Source organism: Apis laboriosa, unplaced genomic scaffold, assembly GCF_014066325.1.
Source record: "Apis laboriosa isolate Shangri-la unplaced genomic scaffold, ASM1406632v1 scaffold63_cov154, whole genome shotgun sequence".
Classification (NCBI taxonomy): domain Eukaryota; kingdom Metazoa; phylum Arthropoda; class Insecta; order Hymenoptera; family Apidae; genus Apis; species Apis laboriosa.
This window is the reverse complement of record NW_025223982.1, coordinates 236,427-261,853: the sequence shown is the minus strand read 5'-3', so window position 1 is coordinate 261,853 and position 25,427 is coordinate 236,427. Positions and strand designations below refer to the sequence as shown.

The 25,427-nt window shown below is 19.9% G+C and overlaps 7 protein-coding genes across 8 annotated transcripts; 3 read left to right on the top strand and 4 right to left on the bottom strand.

The window, feature by feature from the left end:
• Positions 1-27: 27 nt before the first annotated feature.
• Positions 28-1,466, bottom strand: LOC122718395 (30S ribosomal protein S11). Its single transcript, XM_043943403.1, has 5 exons — positions 986-1,466; positions 666-793; positions 476-576; positions 336-401; positions 28-238 (listed from the first exon to the last, which is right to left on the bottom strand). Exons 1-5 carry the CDS (start codon positions 1,222-1,224, stop codon positions 131-133), a joined length of 642 nt encoding a protein of 213 aa, XP_043799338.1. The 5' UTR covers positions 1,225-1,466; the 3' UTR covers positions 28-130.
• Positions 1,467-1,735: 269 nt separating this feature from the next.
• Positions 1,736-4,700, top strand: LOC122718396. Its single transcript, XM_043943405.1, has 8 exons — positions 1,736-1,975; positions 2,091-2,388; positions 2,598-2,751; positions 2,837-2,979; positions 3,077-3,267; positions 3,340-3,727; positions 3,787-4,041; positions 4,100-4,700. The coding sequence occupies exons 1-8, from the start codon at positions 1,886-1,888 to the stop codon at positions 4,531-4,533; spliced, it is 1,953 nt and encodes a 650-aa protein (XP_043799340.1). The 5' UTR covers positions 1,736-1,885; the 3' UTR covers positions 4,534-4,700.
• Positions 4,701-5,264: 564 nt separating this feature from the next.
• On the top strand, positions 5,265-9,200 carry LOC122718386 (protein HIRA homolog). Its single transcript, XM_043943384.1, has 11 exons — positions 5,265-5,414; positions 5,493-5,555; positions 5,690-5,800; positions 5,889-6,487; positions 6,578-6,859; positions 6,945-7,207; positions 7,286-7,829; positions 7,907-8,096; positions 8,172-8,456; positions 8,527-8,621; positions 8,705-9,200. Exons 1-11 carry the CDS (start codon positions 5,378-5,380, stop codon positions 8,825-8,827), a joined length of 2,592 nt encoding a protein of 863 aa, XP_043799319.1. The 5' UTR covers positions 5,265-5,377; the 3' UTR covers positions 8,828-9,200.
• On the bottom strand, positions 8,522-14,523 carry LOC122718387 (START domain-containing protein 10-like). Of its 2 annotated transcripts, none has more exons than XM_043943386.1 (8): positions 14,216-14,517; positions 13,727-13,893; positions 13,425-13,596; positions 13,184-13,331; positions 12,923-13,075; positions 12,721-12,845; positions 12,542-12,664; positions 8,522-8,806 (listed from the first exon to the last, which is right to left on the bottom strand). In XM_043943386.1, exons 2-8 carry the CDS (start codon positions 13,735-13,737, stop codon positions 8,798-8,800), a joined length of 741 nt encoding a protein of 246 aa, XP_043799321.1. In that variant the 5' UTR covers positions 13,738-13,893; positions 14,216-14,517; the 3' UTR covers positions 8,522-8,797. The 2 variants fall into 2 exon arrangements, with proteins under 2 accessions (XP_043799321.1, XP_043799320.1); XM_043943385.1 differs by lacking the exon at positions 8,522-8,806 and adding an exon at positions 12,280-12,417 and having other exon boundaries at positions 14,216-14,523.
• Positions 14,524-15,002: 479 nt separating this feature from the next.
• LOC122718430 (glucose 1,6-bisphosphate synthase) lies at positions 15,003-18,019 on the top strand. The gene is made up of 9 exons (XM_043943454.1): positions 15,003-15,080; positions 15,188-15,444; positions 15,566-16,028; positions 16,264-16,451; positions 16,520-16,697; positions 16,769-16,992; positions 17,119-17,224; positions 17,286-17,512; positions 17,588-18,019. Exons 1-9 carry the CDS (start codon positions 15,003-15,005, stop codon positions 17,697-17,699), a joined length of 1,833 nt encoding a protein of 610 aa, XP_043799389.1. The 3' UTR covers positions 17,700-18,019.
• A 319-nt stretch (positions 18,020-18,338) lies between these two features.
• On the bottom strand, positions 18,339-25,253 carry LOC122718416 (protein PFC0760c-like). Its single transcript, XM_043943434.1, has 12 exons — positions 25,214-25,253; positions 22,472-23,025; positions 22,151-22,358; positions 21,877-22,073; positions 21,684-21,782; positions 20,140-21,609; positions 19,813-19,820; positions 19,524-19,720; positions 19,205-19,458; positions 18,867-19,099; positions 18,540-18,786; positions 18,339-18,465 (listed from the first exon to the last, which is right to left on the bottom strand). The coding sequence occupies exons 2-12, from the start codon at positions 22,979-22,981 to the stop codon at positions 18,445-18,447; spliced, it is 3,444 nt and encodes a 1,147-aa protein (XP_043799369.1). The 5' UTR covers positions 22,982-23,025; positions 25,214-25,253; the 3' UTR covers positions 18,339-18,444.
• On the bottom strand, positions 23,312-24,120 carry LOC122718431. The gene is made up of 2 exons (XM_043943455.1): positions 23,932-24,120; positions 23,312-23,627 (listed from the first exon to the last, which is right to left on the bottom strand). The coding sequence occupies exons 1-2, from the start codon at positions 24,057-24,059 to the stop codon at positions 23,423-23,425; spliced, it is 333 nt and encodes a 110-aa protein (XP_043799390.1). The 5' UTR covers positions 24,060-24,120; the 3' UTR covers positions 23,312-23,422.
• Positions 25,254-25,427: the final 174 nt, after the last annotated feature.

Genomic DNA, 25,427 nt, shown 5'->3' with positions numbered 1-25,427 from the left:
TTATCATAAACTAATTATAAGATAAACTATTATAATTTAATAATATAATTAATATATAATTATATAAAAAAAAATATATTTTACATATAATATAAATTAAACTATTGAATATATCATATATTTTTATTACTTATATTCTTTTTTGTTTTCTTGGTCTTGGAGGATTCCATGATACTCTAGTATCATCTGTGATAGAAACAATATTTAATTCTGTTAGCTGCAAACCTTTTATAGCACCCTAAATAAATATAAAAATAATCATTAAATGCATATTTATGTGTATGTATATATATATATTTAAAAATTTGATTTATATATTATTTTTTAATATCTACCATTCTGCCAGGTCCAATACCTTGTATTCTTAATTTGACTGTTTTGATACCATGATTAAGAATACGCTAAAATAATATAAACAAATAATATAACAATTTATAAAAATTTTGAATAAATATGTATTAAAAAATTTTCTTACTGTTCCAAATGTAATTGCAGCTTGTTGTGCCGCAATATTAGTACCTTTCTTTGTATTTTTAAAACCTTCAAGTCCAGCAGAATGTAACATCATTCCTAATCCTATAAAAATATTGCAAAGAATAAAAGAATCTTCATAATCATCAAATAATATTAATAAAACCATTATATATTTTTATATTAATAATTACCTTTAAAATCAGTAAGAGACATTATTGTATTATTAGGAGATGATTTTATATTAATAATATGTAATTGATCATATTGTATACCATCAAAAAATTGATATGGTGTAGAAGCATCAGGAAATAATGATTTTCTAAAATCAACATTGTGTAAATAATCTAATAATATAATAATAAATATCTAATAATATAATAATAATAATAATCTAATAATATAACTATCTATAATAAAACAATAAATACCAGTAATAATATAAATCAATGCTATATTTGATATTTTGAATAAAATGTATATTATATATTATAAATCAAAATTAAATACTTACGACTTATTTATATCAATAAGATCAATTGTTTTTTCTCCTTCCATAACTATTTTTTTTGTTTTTGCATCAGCTCTTACTTTGGAAAATCCACTTCGAAATTCTTTCATAATATTTGAGGTTAAATGAATATCTCGAACATTCATGAATTTCAAACATGGTAAAATAATAAATTTTTCATTAAATAAAATCACATTTTTTGTTAAAGAATGTGTTACGGATTGTAAAATGAATGAAATCATTTTTTTGTATAAAATATGTAGTATATACAAAATATATTATCTATTTAAAAAAATTAAAAAAAAATTAGGAATAATATCCAAATTATTGAAATAGCATATTAGTGCATTTTGCAGTTAATTTTACAAATATAATCTCTTAAAACTAAACTAAATCACACAAATTTATTTTAGATATAAAATACAAGACATGAAAATAAATTGGACAACAAATGATGAAAATGATATACGAATAAGAGAACCGTTCGTATCACTCATTCGTCATTAATCGTTTCTATCCGATCTTATTTTTATTTCTAGATATAATATTTTCCATCAATATGTGTTTATTTTTACAAACATATTTTATCAATCTGTTGAAATCAACTAAACAAGTTTCTTATTTCTTTCGACCATCAATTTATTAGCAATATTAATTCTTATATTCATATAATTTCAGTTTTAATAGTCTGATAGTTTCGTATCTATAATATAACAAGTACACGGTTTTAAAATTCAAATGTTTTTATACAATCGTTAATAGGAAAATCATTGTTCATTTTATATTATTGTTGTAAAATGATCGAAATATTTAATATTTAAGATATTTTCTTTATAACATTATTACTGCAATTAATATTATCTATAATATTTTATATAAAATAGTTAATTTTACATTAATGTAATGGCCATAAGTGCGTCTTTTTATCGTAATGTATTCTTATTAACTCAAGTAATTCAACCTAATAATGAGTTCAAAAAATATTTTCGTGAGGTATATTTTTTTACTAAATATTAAATAAAATATTAAATACGTTTGAAATATGTTTAAACATATTATATTACTTTTTGTAATTTTTGCATTGATTAAATAATATTCTAATTTTTAGGGTATGTTTGACAAACCTAATACAGCAGGTTTCCTACATATTTCATATTATTTATTAACAGTATATGATTCAGAACGTTTTAAAAAGCTGATTGAATGGCCTGTAATTTGCAAGAAAACTGAAGCAAAGTATCGTAATAATGTTAAGGATTATTTAACAATAATATCTGCAGAAAATCCTGATATTGATTTTCCACCTATACTCACCTCTCACTTAATTCATGCAGGTGGAACTAAATTTACAATTATTATGTGGAAATTATCAGAAGTAGTTATAAGAAGATACCTTATAAGGGAAAGTAAGATTATTATTTATAAGTATATTATTTATTTATATATATATATACATATATATATATATATAATAGAAATTACATTCATAATATATTTATCATTATTTATCATTATCATAAAATTGATTTAAATTGTATTATTATATATTTACTATAAATTTCTTATATTTATATAAATATTTTGTTTTTTTACTAAAAAATTTTATTTTTTATAGCTAGTAATAATATTGCATTTGCACCACGAATAGGAAATAAAGGAAATCTAGCAAAAAAATTTTTAGAAGAAACCAATGCTAAGATTAATTTTAATATATTGAATCAACATAAAAATTTATTAGAAATGGAGAATACAATTAAATATGTTTTGCAGTAATATTTATTTTCTTTTTATTTATATATATAATTAAAAATTCTTTTTCAATTAAAATATTAATTATATTACTTTATTTTTTAGAAAAGAAAATGAAAGACTAAATAAAAGTAGAGCAGAAATTTTTGAAAAAGAGCAATTAATAGCAAATCTTTCACAAACAGCACCAGTACATCCTTCAATTAAAAAATGTTTAAGAGATATAGATAATGAAGAAGCAACAAAAAGTTGGTGTCATATTTATTATACTTAATGTTATATATTTATTTATAATTAGTATTATTTGTAATTTTAGTCATCAAAATAATAATTTATTAATTTTAGAATGGAAAATGCATATAAATAAATGCATAAATCATATACAAAAGAGAAATATAATTTTGAAAGATATTGAACAGCTTGGTCATAAAGTTAATAATATAATATTAAGTAATACTAGCGATATTAAAATGTTAAATACAAAACAAAAAATAAATCATTTGGAAATTTCAGAATTATTTTCTCCAGATATGCAAGTAAGTATTATAATGTATATGTTATTATATATATTAATGAGAAGTAATAAAAATAAAAATTTTATATTTCAGTGTGTTTTGTTTCGATTATATAAAGATGATAAATTAATATTAAATAATTTTATTTTATTATTTCATTTTCTTCTAACTCAACTAAAAAAACAATTAAAATTGAATATATTAGAGGATTTTTCAGAATATTCATTACAAATAGAAGGTAATTGTAAAGATATAAAAGCTGCATTCAATATAATGCAAACACATTTAATAGATATCACAAAAATAATGTTAGAAACACAAGATATTTTATATCAAAAAAAAATACATGTTCATAATGATACTATATTACCTATGATGCATAATGTACTTATTATGTCATCTCCTCTTATTAAAATTAATACAAACTGTAATGATGAAGAAAATAATTTTCAAAAAAGATTACAATTAACTCCAGTAGAAGGTAAGATTAATGCTATTTAAAATTGCTATATATATAATATATTCAAAAATATTTTTTAGCTCCACATAAATCATTATTTTCAAGATATGAACATCTAAAACAAAGTCATGTATCACATGGATCAAAATTAAGAGAAAATTTATTAGTATCACGAATCAATTTTGATGATGTAATTGTAAATGTAAATAATGATAATAATGATAAGCCATCTTTACATATGCATATGGTATCGTCTAAAAAAAATTTATCATCTTTCAAACAAGCAGAAAAATATTCAAGATTATTTTCTACTCGTATAAAACGAAATACAATAGGTATGTAATCAATATTTTAATTTTTTTTAAAATTGAAAACTTCTCTTTTTTTTCACAGCAACAGTAGCAAATGCAAGTATAATGTCTTTATCTTGTTCTTCAAAAGCAAATTCGACCACAAATGTAATTGAAGAAGTACATGATATATCAGATCTTAATTTAAATAAAACAGAAGTTATTTCAACAAAAAGTATCTGTAATATAAAGGTAGAATTTGCTACTCCAGAAAAATTGACTGTTGAACAAGAAAAATCAGAAGATATACTAAAAATGGAAGATATGATAAATGATTTCTCAAATAAAGCTAATGCACATAATATATACAAAACAATAGAAATTAAAGGTGATGATAATAATATCATTGTAACTGACCAAACTAAACAAAATAGACGTTCTATTGGGGATCTAGTTGAACGTTATAAAAAATTACTGAAAGTAAGCAATCGTATACCAAGTCCTAATATTAATAATACAAAATGTGATAATAAATAGTTGTAAAAATTAAAAACTATTGTAGAATTATATTGTAGAATTGGCTATTTACCAATATGTATGTAAAGAAATACATTTTTATAGTTTATTTAAAACAAAATTTAATTATTTTTTTATCTTACTAAATTTTTAAAAAATATGTATAATTTATTAAAAAATTAAGTTAAAAAAAAGAAAATTGTAATAATTTATTATAGTGATACATTTCATAATCATTAACATTTATGTTAAAAAAAAATATTTGTATTTATTTTTTAATTAAATTATAATATAATTTAAATTAAAAAATTAACCTTTTAAAAAAATATATAACATTATATATATATGCATGAAAGAACAGATCATTCGCATAAGATTTATATTTTGAATTGATTTTAAAATTTATTATATGCACAATATTTATATTTACATAATTAAAATGTAATTTTTTAAATAATATTATCTATAATATTTTATCATTATTATACGTATATATATATATTATATTTTTATTTATATAAGCCATTTTTATATTTTATTATGACAATATTATATTTATAATACAATAATTTCTTAAACTATATAAAATAAATGATATTTTGCGTAAGTAAAAAAAATTATTTAAAAAGTGCAATATTACATAATTATTACATATATCATAATAATTTTAATATGTTCATAGAAATTCACCAAAATATATTGCCGGTAGTAGAATATGTATATGTTGTATTTGTATTTTAATTTAAGGTTATACTACTTAACAAAGTGTTATGTTCAAATGAAATAAAAATTCCAATTAAATATTAGTATATTTAATTATGGAAAATAATCATTGAATTGATAAAATTTTAATAAACTAAACATTATGAAACTAGTAAAACCTAATTGGGTTACTCACGATGGTTTGTATAAAATGTATTATTTAAATTTATCTAATGTTTATAATTGTATTTTCATATTATAAAATTTTTATTTTTTAGGATATTCAATCTTTTCCGTGGATATACATCCAGATGGGAAAAGATTTGCTACTGGTGGTCAAGGTATAATATTAATTCCTTTAATTTATTTATTTATTGTCAATTTTTTTATAAAAATACATTAATTTTGTTATTTTATATATTTATATATATTTATATAGTTTTTGATTTATATTTGCTATTATTAATAATTATAGGTGGTGATTCTGGTAGAGTTGTTATATGGAATATGGAACCAGTAGTTAATGAAATTGCAGAATTAGATGAAAATATTCCAAAAATGTTATGTCAATTAGATAACCATCTTGGTATGATACATGATAAAATTTAGTATGTTTTCTAAAATATATTATATTGATAAACTAAATAATATATAATATAATATAAAATTTATAGCTTGTGTCAATTGTGTGAGATGGAGTAATACTGGATTATTAGCATCAGGTGGTGTAGATAAATTAATTATGATCTGGAGATTGTCAGGTGGATCAGGTGGAAGTTCAATATTTGGTGGAAAATCCAGTATTGAAACATGGCGTTGCATAGCTACATTACGTTCACATGAAGCTGATGTACTTGATCTTGCATGGGCACCACATAGTCCATGGTTAGCTTCTGCATCAGTAGATAACAGTGTAATCGTATGGGATGCATCAAAATTTCCAGCTATTGTAGCTGTTTTAAAAGGTCATACTGGATTTGTAAAAGGAATTACATGGGATCCAGTAGGAAAATATTTAGCATCTCAATCTGATGATAAAACATTAAGAGTATGGCGTACTACAGATTGGACAGAAGCTGCACTAATATCAGAACCATTTGATGAATGTGGTGGAACAACTCATGTTTTAAGACTTTCTTGGAGTCCAGATGGACAATATTTAGTATCAGCTCATGCGATGAATGGTGGAGGTCCAACAGCACAAATAATTGAAAGAGATGGATGGACACAAGATAAAGATTTTGTTGGTCATCGTAAAGCTGTCACATGTGTGGTATATATTTAATCTAAAAACAGTAAATTTTATAATTTATATATTTAAAATTATTAAATATTTAATTCATTAATTCTTTATATTTTGCAGAGATTTAATGGTAATATTTTACAAAAGAAGCAACCTGGTTCTTCTAAACCACAACAGTATTGTTGCGTCGCTATAGGATCACGTGATCGTTCTTTATCTGTATGGTTAACATCTCTGAAACGGCCTTTAGTTGTAATTCATGAATTATTTACACACTCAGTCTTAGATGCTAGTTGGTCACCATGTGGTCTTCGATTAGCTGCTTGTTCTTGGGATGGATCTGTTGTACTTATTGAATTTACACAACAAGAATTAGGTCAACCATTAGATCCTGCTGAACAAGTATTATACATAAAATTATACAAAATATTTTAATAACAAATTGTATATTTATTATTAGTATATAATTATTTTTATTTTATTATAGAGTAGTCTTCATGAGCGTTTATATGGTAAACCATTAGTTCAAGGTGGTTGCACAGTAATGGAAGCACCTGAACTTCTTAATCTAAAAACATCGGTATCGTCGACACAAACTACAACACTTTTAAATACAAATTTAGTACATCCACCCACTAGTACTGCAACTACTCCTGCCAAAGGTCCAATTAATAAGCAAATTGAAACAAGAACATCAGATGGTAAAAGACGAATAACACCAATGTTTATACCACCACCATCTGATACAATGTAAGTTAGAGATTTTATTTTTACAATATTATAATTTCTTGTATGTATTTTTTTATTAAATTAATTATTTTTAATTAGGGATTCTTCAAGTAATAGATTAAGAACACCAACATTTACAAGTCAAGTAAAAAGTTCTATTGTTATTGAAAAACGAAATGATGTTGTGACACCCAATGTTACTTCTTCTGTACATTCAACGAATATAAATAGCCAAACTTCTGCACTTACATTGAAACGTCGTGATCAGTCCACACCAAAATCATATCATACTTCATTTAACAAAAAACCAAAAATTACATCTGAAAGAAATACAAATCAAATTATACTGCCTCCATTAAAACCGTCCAGTTCATTATCTCAACAAGCTGGTCATTATGCAGTAACTGTTACTAATAGCCAAGGTTTAGCTCATTTACAAGTATTTAAAGGCACAGATTCTGAACCAACTTGGGATTTGTATTTGGGATATAGTGCTGTAGCACTTGCAGCATCGCCGGCAGTTATAGCACTCGGATTAGAAGATGGTAGTCTGCATACATTTCATCCTATAAAAGGATGTCGTCCAGCACCACCTTTAGCGCCACCTGCACCACTTGCAAAAGTTCATGCAGTTGGAAATGCAGTATTAATTTTTTAATTATTATTTTTATTTTTTTAATTTAAAGATAATTATTATTCAAAATGTATCAACATTTTTAGGTAATGGTTATATCAAGTTGTGGTGCTGTACGTGTTTGGGAAATAGGATATTCATGTAGAATGATAGTTTCTACATCTGCTGCACATTTAGCAGTACCTGGTACTTCTTTATTGTCCTGTACTTTATATAATGGGATGCCGCATTTAGCTTTCACTAATGCTAGGGCATATATATATCATAAAGAAATGGGTATATAAATTATATTATTAATAAAATCATATATTTTCATACATTATATATAATATATTTATAAAAAAATATTAGGTACATGGTTATTAATCGGCGATAGTCAAGATCCTATATGGCGTTGGGCTTCATTTAATGCATCAAGTGCATCGGGAAACAGAGCTCCCAAAGGTCCATTATCTTCCTTACAAGAAGGACTATTTAGAACAGCAGGAAATACTTTCCCTAATCCGAGATTACCACATAGTGCTCCAAGCGTAGTATCTTATTTAGAACAACAATTACTTGCTTCTAAGGCTCTTGGAAGTGCTCAAGAATATATGCATTGGCTCATGGCTTTAGTATCATTTTTATTAACTCAAGGTATAGATATAATAGATATAGATATATTTTTAATTTTATCTTCATATTTTATAAAATAACATTTTTTTAGATGGATTGGAAAAACGTTTGAGATTAATCCTAGATGAATTTTTGGGTCCAAGTCATACATCAGCTTCTAAAAGTATATGGGATCCTTTAATTTTGGTATTATTTTAGTATTTATTCTATTAATATATTATTATTAATTATATAAATATAATATCAATATTTTTCTATTCATTATATAGGGAATTAAAAAACATAAACTTTTGGAAGATATATTATCTATTATTGGAGGACATCTTCGTTGGCAAAGATTGTATCTTGAATACATGGAACAATTAACAGCGCTAAAAAACCAAATTAATTAAAAACAATTATTAAAAATATATATTTAAAATAATATATAAAACATAATGTGATTATTATATGTTCTAAAACGGTGTTAGAAAACTTGAGAACATAATTATATTTATAATAAAAAAAATTATGATGGTAAGTTCATAAATTTCTTACTTCAAATTAAATAACAATTAAATAATATAATCATTTCCGATTTTAATAATAATAACATAAGTATATAAGTAAATAGCGATTCGATTTCATATCTCATCATTTTTTATTATCATTTTAATTTAAATATTACAATACATTACTACAAATAAGTATACAAATATATATATACAAATAAGTATATTTTTAAAGCAAGAAATTTATGAATTCATAATTATAAAAACTGCCTTATTTATTTTAAATTTTGAAATCGCGCTCAGGTTTTCAAGTGCCCTTTTAGGATTAACATTTATATTTCTTGTATATTTTTAAAAGTAATCTTTATAAAACAAAAATATTGTACAGTTTTTTTTATATCGTACACAATGTGATGATGAAAATACGTATATAATAATAATAGTGAGATTTTATATTAAACAAATGATCTTTTTTTATTTTGAAGCTTAATAACATTTATTATTAAGCAAAAATTTAAGTACTTGTTTTTACTAGAAAAATTTCTAATATTTATACGTAATATTATGTATAAGAGTAAAAAGATACAAGATATTAGTTGATTAGAAATTTTAACAATTTTATATCAACTTTATACAATACATTTTAAACAAATCAAGAATCAGACAATATATATAACGATTATTAAATTTTAATATTAACATGAAAATATTTTCCTTATTTAGATTATAATTATATTTGTTCATAAAAAATATTTATACTAATATAATATAACATTCAAAAATATAATACAATAAAGAAATTATTTGATGTATTTCATAATTTGAATACATGCTACTTCACAAACTTATTAATTTTTTTAATAAAATTATAATTCAAAATATATATAAATATATATAAAAATTATAATGTAATGAATATAAATAAATACTAGAAAATTCTTTCTTATATAAAATTAATAATAAAATTATAAAATTTATGAAATACATCAAATTAAATATGTATAATATTATATATAATATATTATATATAATATTATATATAATAATAAAAACTATTACTTATGTTAAATGCAATTGTTTTATATATTGTTTTAATATATTTTTTTAATAATTATATAATATAAAAATGTATTATATATTTATCATCAATATTTTCATATGTATATAACAGATAAAAATAATATTTACATGAATAATAAATTATACTATTCACATATTGTATATAAAACATAAGACATTTAAAACATTGAAAAAAATGATATGCAACTATCGATTAATAAATTATATTAAATTTATATTTTTTTTATGTATTATATATTAAATTTGCATCAAGATATTTATATTATTCAATATATATTAAATAACATAATACAAAATATAAATTAAATACAGAATATATTATCTGTTTGCAAAACATTTTGTATAAAAATAATCATTTTAAAAATTTCTAAAAATAATACAAATATTTTCATATAATGATTACATTTTTCGATATAAAAACATATAGAAATATATATAATATAAAAATTCTAGACATAAATATAATATATATAATATAATTCTAGATAAAAATATTATATTTATATGATGAAATTTTCAATTATTTATTTGTCTTTCAATTGACATTGTAATTAAGAAAATAAAGATGCTCAATATAACTTCAGATGAAAATATGTTAAATATGCATAAATTAATTTTATGTTTATATTAAGGCATTTACATTTTAAGGCATTTAGGATTAGGCTCAAAATATTTAAATAATTATAAAACAATAATACAAAATATAATAATATATAAAAATAAAATCAATTTTCTTTAAAAAATTGAAATATTCACTAAATTATAAAAAAATAACACAATAAATAAAATATATTCTGACATATATATATATATATATATATATATATATGATATAATATATAAATGTAGTTCCAAAAATTACATTGAATATAAAATTGTATAAATAATATAAAAATATGTTAACTATTTTAATTAAAACAGAATATTTATTGAATTTAGAAAATTACTTAGAAATTTTTATATTTTAGAAAAAAAATTTTTTTTATAAAATATAAAAACTTCTAAATAAAAAAATTATTATTAACTAAAAAATTATTAAAAACTAAAAAATTTTATCTTATTTGATGCATATGTGTACTTCTAACTATCTATAATTATTGTCAGAACAAATTAATTAATATGTAGCAATCAATAAGAATCTAATTTTAAAAATAAAATAAAAAAAAAATTTCTCATAAAATAATTACATTTCATTTATAAAAAATTATCACATATTTCAAATTATAAAATTATTAAAAATAAAAAATATTATAATTCAACATTATGTTTAAAAAACTTAAATAATACTATTATTATATATATAATTATTATTTTTACTTCTATTCTATTCTAATTAATATTTTAAAAACATTAGTATGATACAAAAATGTTTTTATAATTTATAATCATTATCTATGTATTGAGCTAATGCAATTATTTTAATTTTAAATAACTTTTAAATCTTTTATATCTTTAATGATCGTCCCTCATTTAAAAAAAAAAATTACAATATATAATAAATTAAATATTCATATTAAGAAATATATACAAATAAATATAAGTTTAAAATCAAGACTATTATGTATTAAATTAAATCATATGTAACATATACTTTCAACAATACATATATCAATAACACATATCTTCAATTCAATAATGAATTCTAATTAGTATTTAATACAAGGCAGACTATAAAATATATTAATTATATCTTTCATTGTAATAATATTCAGTATATTAACAATTGTGATACTATTATTATTAATATAATTAATGAATTTTAAATAAGTCTATGCTAAATAATTCATGTATATGTACATATATATATATATATATTTTATAATTATATAGAATGTTAATTATATTTATGGGAAAATCAGTTTGGAAAATCAATTTTAGAGACAAACTCTCAAAATAAACAAATTCAAAAATTAATATAAGAATGTTGGTTAAGTATTGTTTATTAAATTATAATTATTTAAGTTTGTGTTAGATAAAATAAGATAAAAGTATAAAATAATAAAATAAGATAGTAAATAAAATCATTCTATATGTATTACATTATTGCTTTATCTAATGCAACTTAAATTACTTATAATTTAATAAATGAATTTCAATCAAGATTTCTATATAACAATTTTTATGTTTGTTTTAGTCTCTAAAATCAATTTTCTAAAAGTATCTCATAAATTAATAACATTCTATATATATATATATATTTTATATATATAAATCAAATTTTATTAAGCTTTATTAATATTATGATCTTTCATAATACTGCAGTTTATAATTTTAATTATTATATTATTTTTTCAATATAAAGACCTACTATATTGAACAATCTAATCACTGTCGATTGTAATAGATTCTTTTAATTCTGATTCATCAACATAATGATTCTTTGAATTTCTTTCTTCTGCAGACTTTACACACTACAACAATTTATTAATGAATTTATTTAAATTATTATTAATTATTGTATTCAAAATTATAATTACTATTTTATCAAATATATTTTCTCTCTAAAATTTTGTAAAAAATTACAGAAAAACTTACGTCTTCAATTCTTATACGAGGTGATGCAATTTGTTCAGGAAAATGCCAAGGTTTATAATTTGGATTATTAACTAATTTCCAATTAGGATAAGCTACAGAAGCTTTATGTAACTTTTTAACCATCTAAAATAAAAAATATAGTTTAAAAATTTAACATAAATAAACATAAAAGTATATACCTTTGGAGCAAATATTTGTGTAATTTTATTAACAAGCCAAACTGGTAATTTTCCATGTGGATCAGTATGAGATACATAACCCAATTCAGAACCATCACCATTTCGAGATGGTCTTACAATATATCCTTAAATTAAAGAATTTAATAATGAAATAATATAAATACATATAGATAAATAATGAAATTTATATTTCAAATTTTACCTGTAAGATAAGATGTTGCCCGAACAAATTGTTTCCGTGGAGGATAATCTTTATGAAAAACAGAATGATTCAAAATTAATTGCTCTATACCAGTATCAAGCCATGACCTTTGTAGAATAAAATCTCTGTTTTTCAATGGAGATGGACAGGCCACTAATTAATATATATATATATATATATATATACATATTATTTTTATATAAATAATTATAATCTTTTTATATAAACAAATAGAATTAATCAATAGTATTAAATACTTGCTTGAATAATAACCAATATCATTATTTGGATTAAAAAAACCTATGTCTTTTGATTCAATCATATGAGTATCCCAAACCTTTCGATATTCAGGATCATGTAATACATCATATAATGTTTCTGGAAGAACATCAGGAAAACGAGTTCTAATCTGTAAAATATTTAAATAAATAAAATTATAAATAATTTTAAAAGAATTACAAAGAATAACAGCAAATTAAAAAATTAATTAAAAAATACCTACTTTTACCATTCTAAAACTAATTCCTGATACAGATTTTGTCCAAACTGATAAATCAGGTTTATTATAATCTAATCTCCAATCATTATTATTATCATACAATTGTTTCAATTTCTCAAAATCTTTATCTTCAGCAATTTTAACAATTCCAATATCCATTTTATAAAAATATTGTCTATGAAACAATCGATATAATTAATATATAAATATATAATTTTTAAAATAAATACAATGACATAAATTTTTAAATGAATTTTATGAATTACTATTATCATAATTTGATAAAAAGTTAAAAATGAAAATACCTGTTATTCATAGAGTTTTTAGAAGTTTAATAAAAAATCTATGCATGTTCAGATCTGGTATATAATAGGCTTTACATTTATGCCAGAATAATCTTTTAGCAGTCCTAATCATTGTTTTGATTTCCAAAGGTAAAAATTAAATATATTATACTTGAATTTCATTCATACTAAAAGAAAAAAGTAAAAATATGCTAATTTTGGGTGAATTAATATAATGAATTGAAATACAACCTTTTGTCTAATAGAATACATTTTTAATTCTGTCACTATTAATCACTCATTATTGAATCATTAATAGTTGATAGTTAATAGTATAATATTATAATATAATATTATAAATAATAACAGTAGTATAAAGTTATAAGTAAGAATGATAATATAAATAAAAACAAAAATTTAAATAATTCGTATAATATTTTGTATATTTTCCTGAAATTAAAGACAAATAATCTGGATAATAATTTTCTACCCTCGTATAAGTATACATACCTCATGTATATTAAACTGATCACTATTTACAACATAAGAATATTTTAAAAAATTAAAAATAACTTATTTTATATATTTAATTTATAAATCAACACAAATTGTGTATAAAAAAATATTTATAAAATTAAATTTTAATCCATATAATAAAATCTGCACTGAAAGGATCTACTGACTTATGTCTTGTTACCGGTGTGATATATATTATTAACAGGTTAGTCGGTATTTAACACATCAATGAGATTATCTTTATATTTACGTTTTCTAAGTTTTTATTACATTAAAATATCATTTAATTTTTTTATTTAAAGAATATTTTATTTTATTCGTAAGTATCTTAATTTTTAAATAGATATTGTTGAATTTATTATTATATTTTACATATAGTTTTCTTTATATTTGATAAATACATGTCGATATATATATCTTTTTAAAGTTTAATATAATATTAATAATAATTTTTTATATATATTCGTAAATCATCTAATTAAATCTTAAGTTAAAAAAAAAAATTTTTTTAATTTAATAATCACAATAGAAAAATATATAAAATATAATTAATTTTAATAACTAAAATTAATTGTTTTTAATTAATTAATTAATTTCTAATTAATTATTACTTATTTGTCCTGTATTCATAATATAAAAATATTTTTTTTTATACAATACAAATTTATTTTTTTATTATTCATCAATAATATTTTTAAATATAATTAATTTCAATAATATTATTAAATATTTATTCATAATTGCATTTTATATTTTAGGTTATTGCTGAAAAATATTTAAGATGGCTTTAAAAATTTCTGTTAATACTGGAAATATTGATTTGGATAATAAAATCAATGAATGGTTGAAATGGAACAAGGTTTTTAATATAATATTTTGAATATAATTTAATATATATATTATATTTCAAATAGATATGTTAATTATGAAAATATGTTTAATTTATTATGTTTAATAATTTTTTAGGATGTAATTCATGAACATAAAATTCAAGAACTCATCCTTAATAATAATAATAAAGTATTATCTTCCTTATTCTTAAAAAGACTTGAATTTGGTACAGCTGGTTTAAGAGGTCGTATGGGTCCAGGATATAATCAAATAAATGATTTAGTTATAATTCAAACTGGTCAAGGCTTATCAATGTATTTACTTGATACTATAGTTGATGCAACTGAAAAAGGTATCATAATAGGATATGATGGACGTCATTGCAGTAAAAGGTAAAATTATTTAATTTATAATTTCTAATCGTTATAAATTTCATATAATAATTATTGTATATATATTATATATATTTGAATATTATTAATGTTAAATAAAATATTTACAATATTATTTTAGATTTGCAGAATTAACTGCTGCAATTTTCATGGCAAAAAATATAAAAGTCTATCTTTTTTCAAAAGTTGTACCAACTCCATTTATACCTTATAGTATATTAAAATATAAATGTGCTGCTGGAATAATGATTACAGCATCTCATAATCCTAAAAATGATAATGGTTATAAAGTTTATTGGGAGAATGGTGCACAAATAATATCACCACATGATAAAGAAATCCAAAAATATATATTTAATCATTTGGAACCAATGGAATCTTCATGGAATATAACAAAAATTTATGAAAATTCTTTATATCTAAATCCATGGGACAATGTTATGCAATCTTATTTTAATGATCTCAAAGAAACTGTTTTATATCCAGAAGTAAATAAAAATACAATATTAAAATTTACTTACACTCCTATGCATGGAGTTGGATATCAATACATGACTGCAGCTTTTAATGCTGCAAATTTTAAGGTATTATTATAACTTTTTTTATACTTATTATATATAAATTTATTTTAAATAAGATTTATTATATAAACTTTTATAATTCAGCTTTAGTCAAATTATTAATAAACATGTTAATAAACATATTAAACAAACATTAATAAACATAAATAAATTAAACAAAACATTAAAAAAGTTTTTATATTATTTTAATTATTTTATTTAATTTATATTTTTTTTCAATAGCTATTATTCATTACAGCCATTTATAATAGTGGAAGAACAAAAATTACCTGATCCAGAATTCCCAACTGTGAAATTTCCAAATCCTGAAGAAGGAAAAAGTACTCTAGATCTTAGCATACAAGTAGCAAATAAAAATTCTTCTTCTATTATTCTTGCCAATGATCCAGATGCAGATAGAGTAGCTTGTGCTACAAAAATGAAGAAGTATGATATTTTTCATTAATATTTATATAATTCTAGAATTTATTTATTATTTTTTATTATTTTAATAGTGATGAATGGTATATTTTTTCTGGTAATGAATTGGGAGCACTTTTGGGTTGGTGGATGATACATAAATATCAAGTACAACATACTGATACGGACTTTTCAAATGTATATATGTTGGCATCTACAGTTTCAAGTAAAATTTTAGCATCAATGGCTAAACAAGAAGGATTTAATTTTGAAGTATGTATGTTAAAAATAAAATTAAAATATTTGTTATTTTTATTATCATATACTTTCTTTTGTTTCAAAAGGAAACATTAACAGGTTTTAAATGGATGGGTAATAAAAGTATAGAATTAGAAAAAATGGGTAAAACAGTTCTATTTGCATATGAAGAAGCTATTGGATTTATGTGTGGTTCAAAAGTTTTTGATAAAGATGGCATAAGCGCTGGAATGCATATAGCAGAATTAGCTGCTTATCTTGAAACTATGGGATTAACTCTGCATGACAAGTTAAATGAAATATATAATCAGTATGTAATGTTTTAATTCTGTCATATTTTATATTAGAAATATTTATTAATATGAATGATAATATAATTATAATTTATAATTTTATAATTTTATATTTATTTATGACATGTATATATTTGATTTAGATATGGATATCATATATCTAAGAATTCATATTGTATATGTCATGAACCAAATATAATCAAGAAAATATTTGAAAGATTACGGACATATTTGGGAAAACCAAATACAGTAAGACAATACATATTTAAAATATTATTATTATATTACTTTAATTTTAAATATTTTTTAGTATCCAACAAATATTCTCAATGGAAAGTATCCCATAATAGGTATTCGTGATTTAACAACTGGTTATGACAATACAAAACCAGAAAACAAGGCCATTTTACCTATTTCAAAATCTAATCAAATGATAACATTTACATTTAAAAATGGTTTAGTTGTAACATTAAGAACTAGTGGTACTGAACCTAAAATTAAATATTACAGTGAATTATGTGCATCTCCCGAAGAACAGTAAGTTGTTTATATTTTTAATAATTTTAATATAAGTTTATTAATTTTTGAAGATTTTATAAAATTACATTACAGAGATATTGAAGTATTAAAAACTATTCTTGATGAAATGATATTAGCTGTTGTAATGGAATTTCTTCAACCTGAAATAAACAATCTTCTATGTCGTGATAAAGAAGAAAAGTAGTTAAAAAAAAAGAATCTTATAATTTAAATTTATTGTTTTACAAAATAATATTGTTATATTTTCTGATAACATATCATTACTTAAAAGTGTTAATATATTTGTGGATTATCTTTGAATCAAATATATAGAAGTCAAAATAAACATAAAAATTAATGTATATAAATAAACAAAAATTTCTATAGTTCTATTTCTTTCATCTAACATAAATTTTAATTGTTTATAATGTAGTAAGTAAGCTTCAATCAAGATTTTTATACAACAACTTTTGTATTAATTCTAATCTTTGGAATCAATTTTTCAAAGATGTTCCAAAATATATTAACATTCTGTATACAATTTAATTAACTTTATAATTTCTCATTATTTATTATAATCTTCAATGTATTTAATTTGACAATTTTTTTCTTCAAATAGAACACAGTTCATTATATCATATAAGAAAAAATATGAAGCAATAAGTTAATGATTGTTAAAAATTTTGTAAATTTTTACATAATTTTTTCAAAAAATATTTATATTAATAAATTAAGAAATTGAAAGAAATATATTATATATATATATGTACAGATTTATATTTCACTTTAATAATTTATATTAATTTCAATAACATGTTAACATATTTTTTTAATAATTTTATTTCTTTAATATACACTTCAATATATTTCAATCACATGTTCAAATTATACAGATAAATATGTATATATTTTCATTTAATAATATATTACTTTTATTCTTATTTCATTTTCTAAACATAAAATGTAATACACTGAAAAACGCAATTTTATTATATTAAAATGTTTTTAATATTTTATATTTTATTTAAAAAAAATAGAAAATTACCTGTTCATCTAAAAACTTCATGAGAGTATTCATTTTGCATTTGAAACCTTCTGCTTTTAACATAGAATATAAAGTATTAATACATATTGGTTCATACATTAAAATTTTATTATATAATTCTGTTTTAACAGAAAGAATTTTTAAAAACATATCTTTAATATTTGTATTATCAATTATTGAAATGAATTCAGATTCATCTAATTGTTTTTCTTTATCAATTATATTTAGTGATAATTGTTTATTTGTACTGTTAATATTATAAAACTTATATTAATTTATGAAAATATTTTAAAATAATAAACTCAATATTACGAATATGTAACATACTATTCTTGGGATAACCCTAATTGATAATCATAATTATCAATGCAATCAATATCTTTTCTATTATATATTTTTTTCATTGGAGGTTCATCATCTTCACTAGTACTTATTACCACTTTAGATTCTACACTCTTTGATGTACAAATTGTTGGATGTAATTCATCATAAATATATGTTAATAATTTTATAGCTCTTTTTCGTTTTTGTATTTTTAATCCATATTTATTTAATTCTGCCTAAAATAAAATTAATAAAGTAAAATAAATATTAAAAAGTAAATAAATAAGTAAATAAAGTATTAAAAATATAATTTATTATGTATAAAATAATTCTTAACTTACTTGAAGCTCAGTTGTTTTCATGTCATTATAATTAGGAGGAGGTGTAACACTATCTCTAATAATTTCATGTGTAGTTGTTTCTTTTTTATGATTACATGTGCAGACTTGAAAATTATTGTAAGATTTATTGTAAGTTATATTATTCTTAATATCTTTTGTATTAATATATAAACTTGTTTCTGATCTTGATTTCTTTTGAAATTTTCTATTACATTTTTTTGTAGTTAATAATGTTTTTCTGTTTTGGAATTGTTCTGGAAAAAAGTTATTAATTAGTTTATTATTTTAATTAATTATTGCAATAAATATCATTTTTTACCTAATTGATTTATTTCTTTGGTAAACAATGAAGTATTGATATTATCATCACTATTATCAATATAAACATTTGCTAAATAAACATCATTTTCAAAAATTTGGCTATTGTCTTTAGAATTTTCAGTATATGGAATATTTTTATTTTTCTTGCTTTTTTCATATGTATATATATTTAAATCTTCATCATCTAATTCAGAACTAGAAGATATTAATATAGAGGATTCAATTGAATTATATTTATTTATATTTGATTCTATTGACGAATTTTTTTCAATTGCTTGTAAATCTACATTATTTTCTTGATTTAATTTGAATTCTGAACTTTTATTAATATTTGATAGTGAAATATCATTATCTATATTATTCTTTTCTTCATATTTATCACATATTACATTGTTTTTTATATTATTTTTTAATAGAGATTCCTTTACAAAATTCCGATATTTTATTATACTATTATTTTCATGTTTTTCTTTGTATTTTGAATACATAGATATTTCATTTTCACTTGTATCAAAATCTGAAAATGTATTATTTTCATTTTTTAAATTTTCTGAACTTTTCATATTTTCTTGAATCTTTAATGAATCTTTAGATATGAAATATATTTTTTCATTTTCAAGATTACATATATTATTTATATTTTCATTCAATGAATTATTTTTATATTTTTCTATATTAGATTCTGATGAATTTATCACATTATCTACCAATTCATGATTAAAAAACATATTTGCATCATCTTTTTCATGTATTTTTATATCTACTTTTGAATTTTTATCATAATCTGATGTATCAATCAAAATATCTTTTTTTGCTTTATATTTTTTTTCTGTAATAGTGTTTATTTGAGATATACAATATTCAGAAGAATTATTCTGTCTTATATTAAATGGATTTCTACATATTTTGTAATTTGTTGATAATATTGAATCTTCAGAGTCTACATCAAGATCTGCATTTTCTCTTTGAATTTGTTCAATAAATAAACTAAGATTACTTTTCAATTTTTGTATATTACAATTATTATTATTTGGAGTACTAAAACACTGGATATTTGGCAATAAGTTTATATTTTCTTTAGTATTTTTAAACATTTCAGTATTTTCAGATGTAGAAGAATTGATAGTATTGATGAATAGTTGATTAACTGAATCAAATATACTAGAATTTTCATTATTTTTTATTTTCTCACTATCTATAATTTTATTAATATATCTTGCTTTTTTATTTTTTATTTTTTTAGTTTGTATTGTATCATCAAATAAATCAGGAGACATGTTAGAATTCTGAATTGCATTTGTATCATTTAAACAATTAACTATTTTTTTCGATAATTCATCTGTACACTTATCATTCTTTAATTTAATTTCAAATTTTGATTTATCTATAATGTATTTTTCTAAACATTTCTTATTTAATTTTTTATCATCATTAAATTTGTGATCTTTAATTTCATTGATTAAATTTAATATTTCATCATTAGTTAATTTTAAATTATCTTTTTTCTTAGAAATACATTCTTGCTCTTTACTGTCCATTTGACTTTTTATTTTAATTTGTCTTTTTTCTAAAAAAACAAATAATTCTTTTACTTTATACTTTCTTGCTAAATCTCTTAAAAATGGATAGTTCTTTAAATCATTTAAAATATTTGAATACTTTTCTATAATACCACAATAAATAAATTCTAAAAATGCTAAAGCAATATTATAAGATACATCTGTCCAAGAAATTTTTTCTTTAATATTAGTAAATAATAAAGTATCATTAGATGTAATATCAAGTAGCATATTTGAACACTGAATATGTAGAACTAATTTATGTGCCCAAATATGTTTATCATTTTTAACAAATATTATTATATCACTTGCAGAACTATCATTTAATGAATCACCCCAATTTGTTATTACTGTATTAATAAATTGCATATTTTGACAATTTTCGCATTTTTCATTTACACAATATATTTTTTTATGTGATATTTCATATATTTTTTCATTATTAAATTCAGTAGGATTTTGATTTGATTTCACATGATTATATACATCGCATGTATTTGCAAAATCTAAAATCATTTCTTCTTCCTATATATATTATACAATATAAATATAATTTCTGAAAATTTAATATTAGTAAATTTAATATTTATTTTACTTACTCTTTGTTTTTCTTCTAAAGTTATATATTGCGATAAATTTGATACATAAAAATTGTTTTGATTTAGAGGTAATTTTGCTTTATTCCATAATTTTTTTTCCTTAAAATTATAATAAGAAACAATAAGAAATAAATAAATACTTACATTGTAAAAATATAATCATCTAATAATACTTTATATTATAATCATATACCTTATTAAGAAGTTCTTGAAGTAAATGACTTTTTAAATCAGTTTTTTTTTCAATTATATAATTACATTTAATTTTTTCTTTCTGATTTTGAGTAATTAATTCATCTCCCATTAAAATTTCAGAGATTCTTTCAGTTAAAATATGATTTCTTTCTTTTTCAGAACGTGTTTGAAGTAAAGTTATTTCATTATTCTTTCCTATTAAAAAATTTTAGTAAGAAAGTTAAAATTTAATTTTTATTTAAGAGAAAAATATATATTTTAATTTAATATACTTTTTTTATTTTTTATTAATGATGGAGGTTTGCTGTTTATAAATCCAAATTTTTCCAACTGACTTTCTGATTTATTTTCTTCTAATATAAATTGATTTAATACTTTAGGTAATTTTTCAATTTCATTTATTTTATCAAGTTCTTCCGCTTCTTGAAGAGATTTTGATAATGCTAAGGCAAGTTGAAAATCAGTTTCTTCATATGAAATCTAAGAATTTAAAAATATTTATAATATAAAATATAAAATATAGATAAAAATTATCTATATATTTATATAATTTCTTTAAATAATGATAATATTTAATATAAAAAAATACATACTTTATATAACATTGATTTTTTTTTATCTTGTACTATAGGTGCAACAAGCAAACCTAATGATTTTCTTTCATCTTCTTGACGTTTTTGAAGTTCTATAGCATCTAATAACTTTTTTGTAGAAATATTATTTTTATATGCACAAATTTTCATATGTAATGCACGAGAATTAAGATCCTTAAACGTTTTAAAACATAAAGGACATACTAGAGCCACTTTTACATCATTATTAGAATTATTATCACAATTATTTTCAAATTTAAAAAATGATGATTCTAAAGATTGAGATTCTTGCAAATTTCTTTTCTTTTCTTGTTCTTTTTTTTTTTTGTTATCTCTTTGGCTTTTGATAACATTTTTAAATTTTATATTTGTCTTTTTCTTTTGATGTCCATTGAAATAATTAAATTCAGTTAATTTTGTTTTAGAAAATTGTTTTGGACTTTTAAAATCTAATATACTATCATTTTCAGTTATAGATGTATCATATAAAGTTTTATTTTCTTCATTCATTTTTTAAAAAATAATATATATTATATTTTATCTTCTTATATATACTGTAATAAAAATATGAAATAAATATAAAATTAATTATTTTTTTATTTTTATATTATTTAATGTTGTTTATATTTTTTATATTAAATATTAAAAAATTAAAAAATATTATAATACAATAATATTTATTAAATAATATTTCAATATATTTTGCATAATTATTTATTTTATATGTATTAATTACAACATTATTAATTAGATACAAATATTAATTATAATATTATTAATTAAAATGTTTGATATTTATATTGATAAATATAAGCAATGCATTTTTCTACATTATTTTTAACTAATTGTTTATTATATAATATTTATATATTTTATAAATTATAGCTAGATTAAAATTTAATTCAATTTTTATCAACTTTTTAATGTACAAATTAATAAACTACAAATTAATTAATTATTGATTTCAGATAAAGATGATGATTTATTAGTCTCAATAATTTCTTTTTTTTCTTTTTCTAATATATATTTAACAATTTTCTGGAATCTGGGTTGATTCCAAAAATGTTTTGTACTCTCATATTCATCAAGTAAAGTTTGTTTTTTAGGTTTAAGTTCAAGTTCAGTAATAAGTTTGTGTTTCTTCTCAATAAAATCACTGAAATAAATATATATATTATAAATATATTTTTTATATGTTCAATATTCAATATTAAATATATTATTACAAATACATATTATTTAAAAATTATAATATCTTCTGGATCATTAAAATTTGTTGATTTAATATCATTTCAGGAAATATATAATAAGGTTAGATTATAATTGTTCTATAAATTACAAATATTACAATTGAACATATATATTATTTCATATAATTTAATTTTTACGAAATATTTTAAATTTAAAAAAAATTTAATATATAAATTTAAATATTTAATATGCAAAATCTATATATTTACCTTAACAATAAAAGACCTGCAAGAGGAATAAGAATTTTCGTTAAACTTGTAATTATAAATGCTCTACCAGCCGGAGTTCCAGCAAGAGTTCGAAATTGTTTTTTTTTTAAAACTATCGGTTCAAACATTATTCAAATATTATTATATTAAAGTGATAACGTATAAAATATTTTTTTGTAACTATGTTCTTGTAATAATTTTATATTGTACAGTGTTGCCAATAATAAAATATATGTAATTTAAAATATGTGTATACATGAAAAAATATTTAAATAAAAAAAAAATATTTATATTTATTTATTTAGTTATTATAGATAAATTATATTAATCTTTACGTTAAAATATTTTAATTCTTTTTAATTTTTGAAACTATTTGTTACTTAAAGAAATAATGATAATATGAGTCATTACTTATATTGTAATATCTAATAACATAATGTATATATATTTTTCATATTTATATTTATTTAGTAATAATATTTTCTGATTAGTAACACATATTTATGGCGAGTTTATATCGAAATAATTTAGAAAATTTTTAAATTTATTTATCAAAATCAAATTCGAAATAAAATGTTTTAATAATGATGTTTTAATAATTTATCTCTTGCTACGCTATTTAAACAGAATATCATTGAGCAGTAATATTATTTCTCAATACACATATATATATAATATATATGTATTTTTTATATATATTGATAATTATTACATAATATACATAGGAATATAATTACATAGGAAATTAATGCGATTTGATATTATGCGTCTATGAAATAAAAATTCAAATATTATTCAATGAAACCGCATTTAAATATAACAAAAAAAATCACCTTATATATTACATATACATAACGTATTGTATAAACATATTTTTAAATATATAAATTATACTTTCTATTGTTTTTTTTACAGAATAAATCTTCGAATAGTCGAATTTCCTTGGTTTAATAATTTATTATTAAATTGATATAAATAAGCAATTATTTTATAAGAATAGTATTTCTTTTAATGAATTAAGTGATTGGAAACAAATAATTAAATTATATGACAATAATTAAATTATCGGTTGATCAGTTATTAATTGTTGATCAAATATCAGTACCACAATTTGTCATCGTTTATTAGTTTTATCTCTTGACTATATTTAGATTTTATCAATATTATTATTATTAATTGGGATAATCATTAATATTGATTATCGAGTTTACAGTTTAAAAAGAATTCTTAAGCAGTAATTGGAATCAATTTGTATCATTATATAAAAAGTTTCAGTACTCACCGATGTTAATTTTTGTTGATTGAATTTTTATGATAATGTAATTTAAATTCTTTTAATATTTAATACTATTTAAATATTTTATTTATATTTATATTAATGATAAATATCATGAACAATTTAAAAAAAAGTAACTTTTTATTTTATATTTCAATTTTGTGAATCAAGATTGGTTCTCTTACGATTCGATCACATGGCTTTGTTTATATCCGGTAAC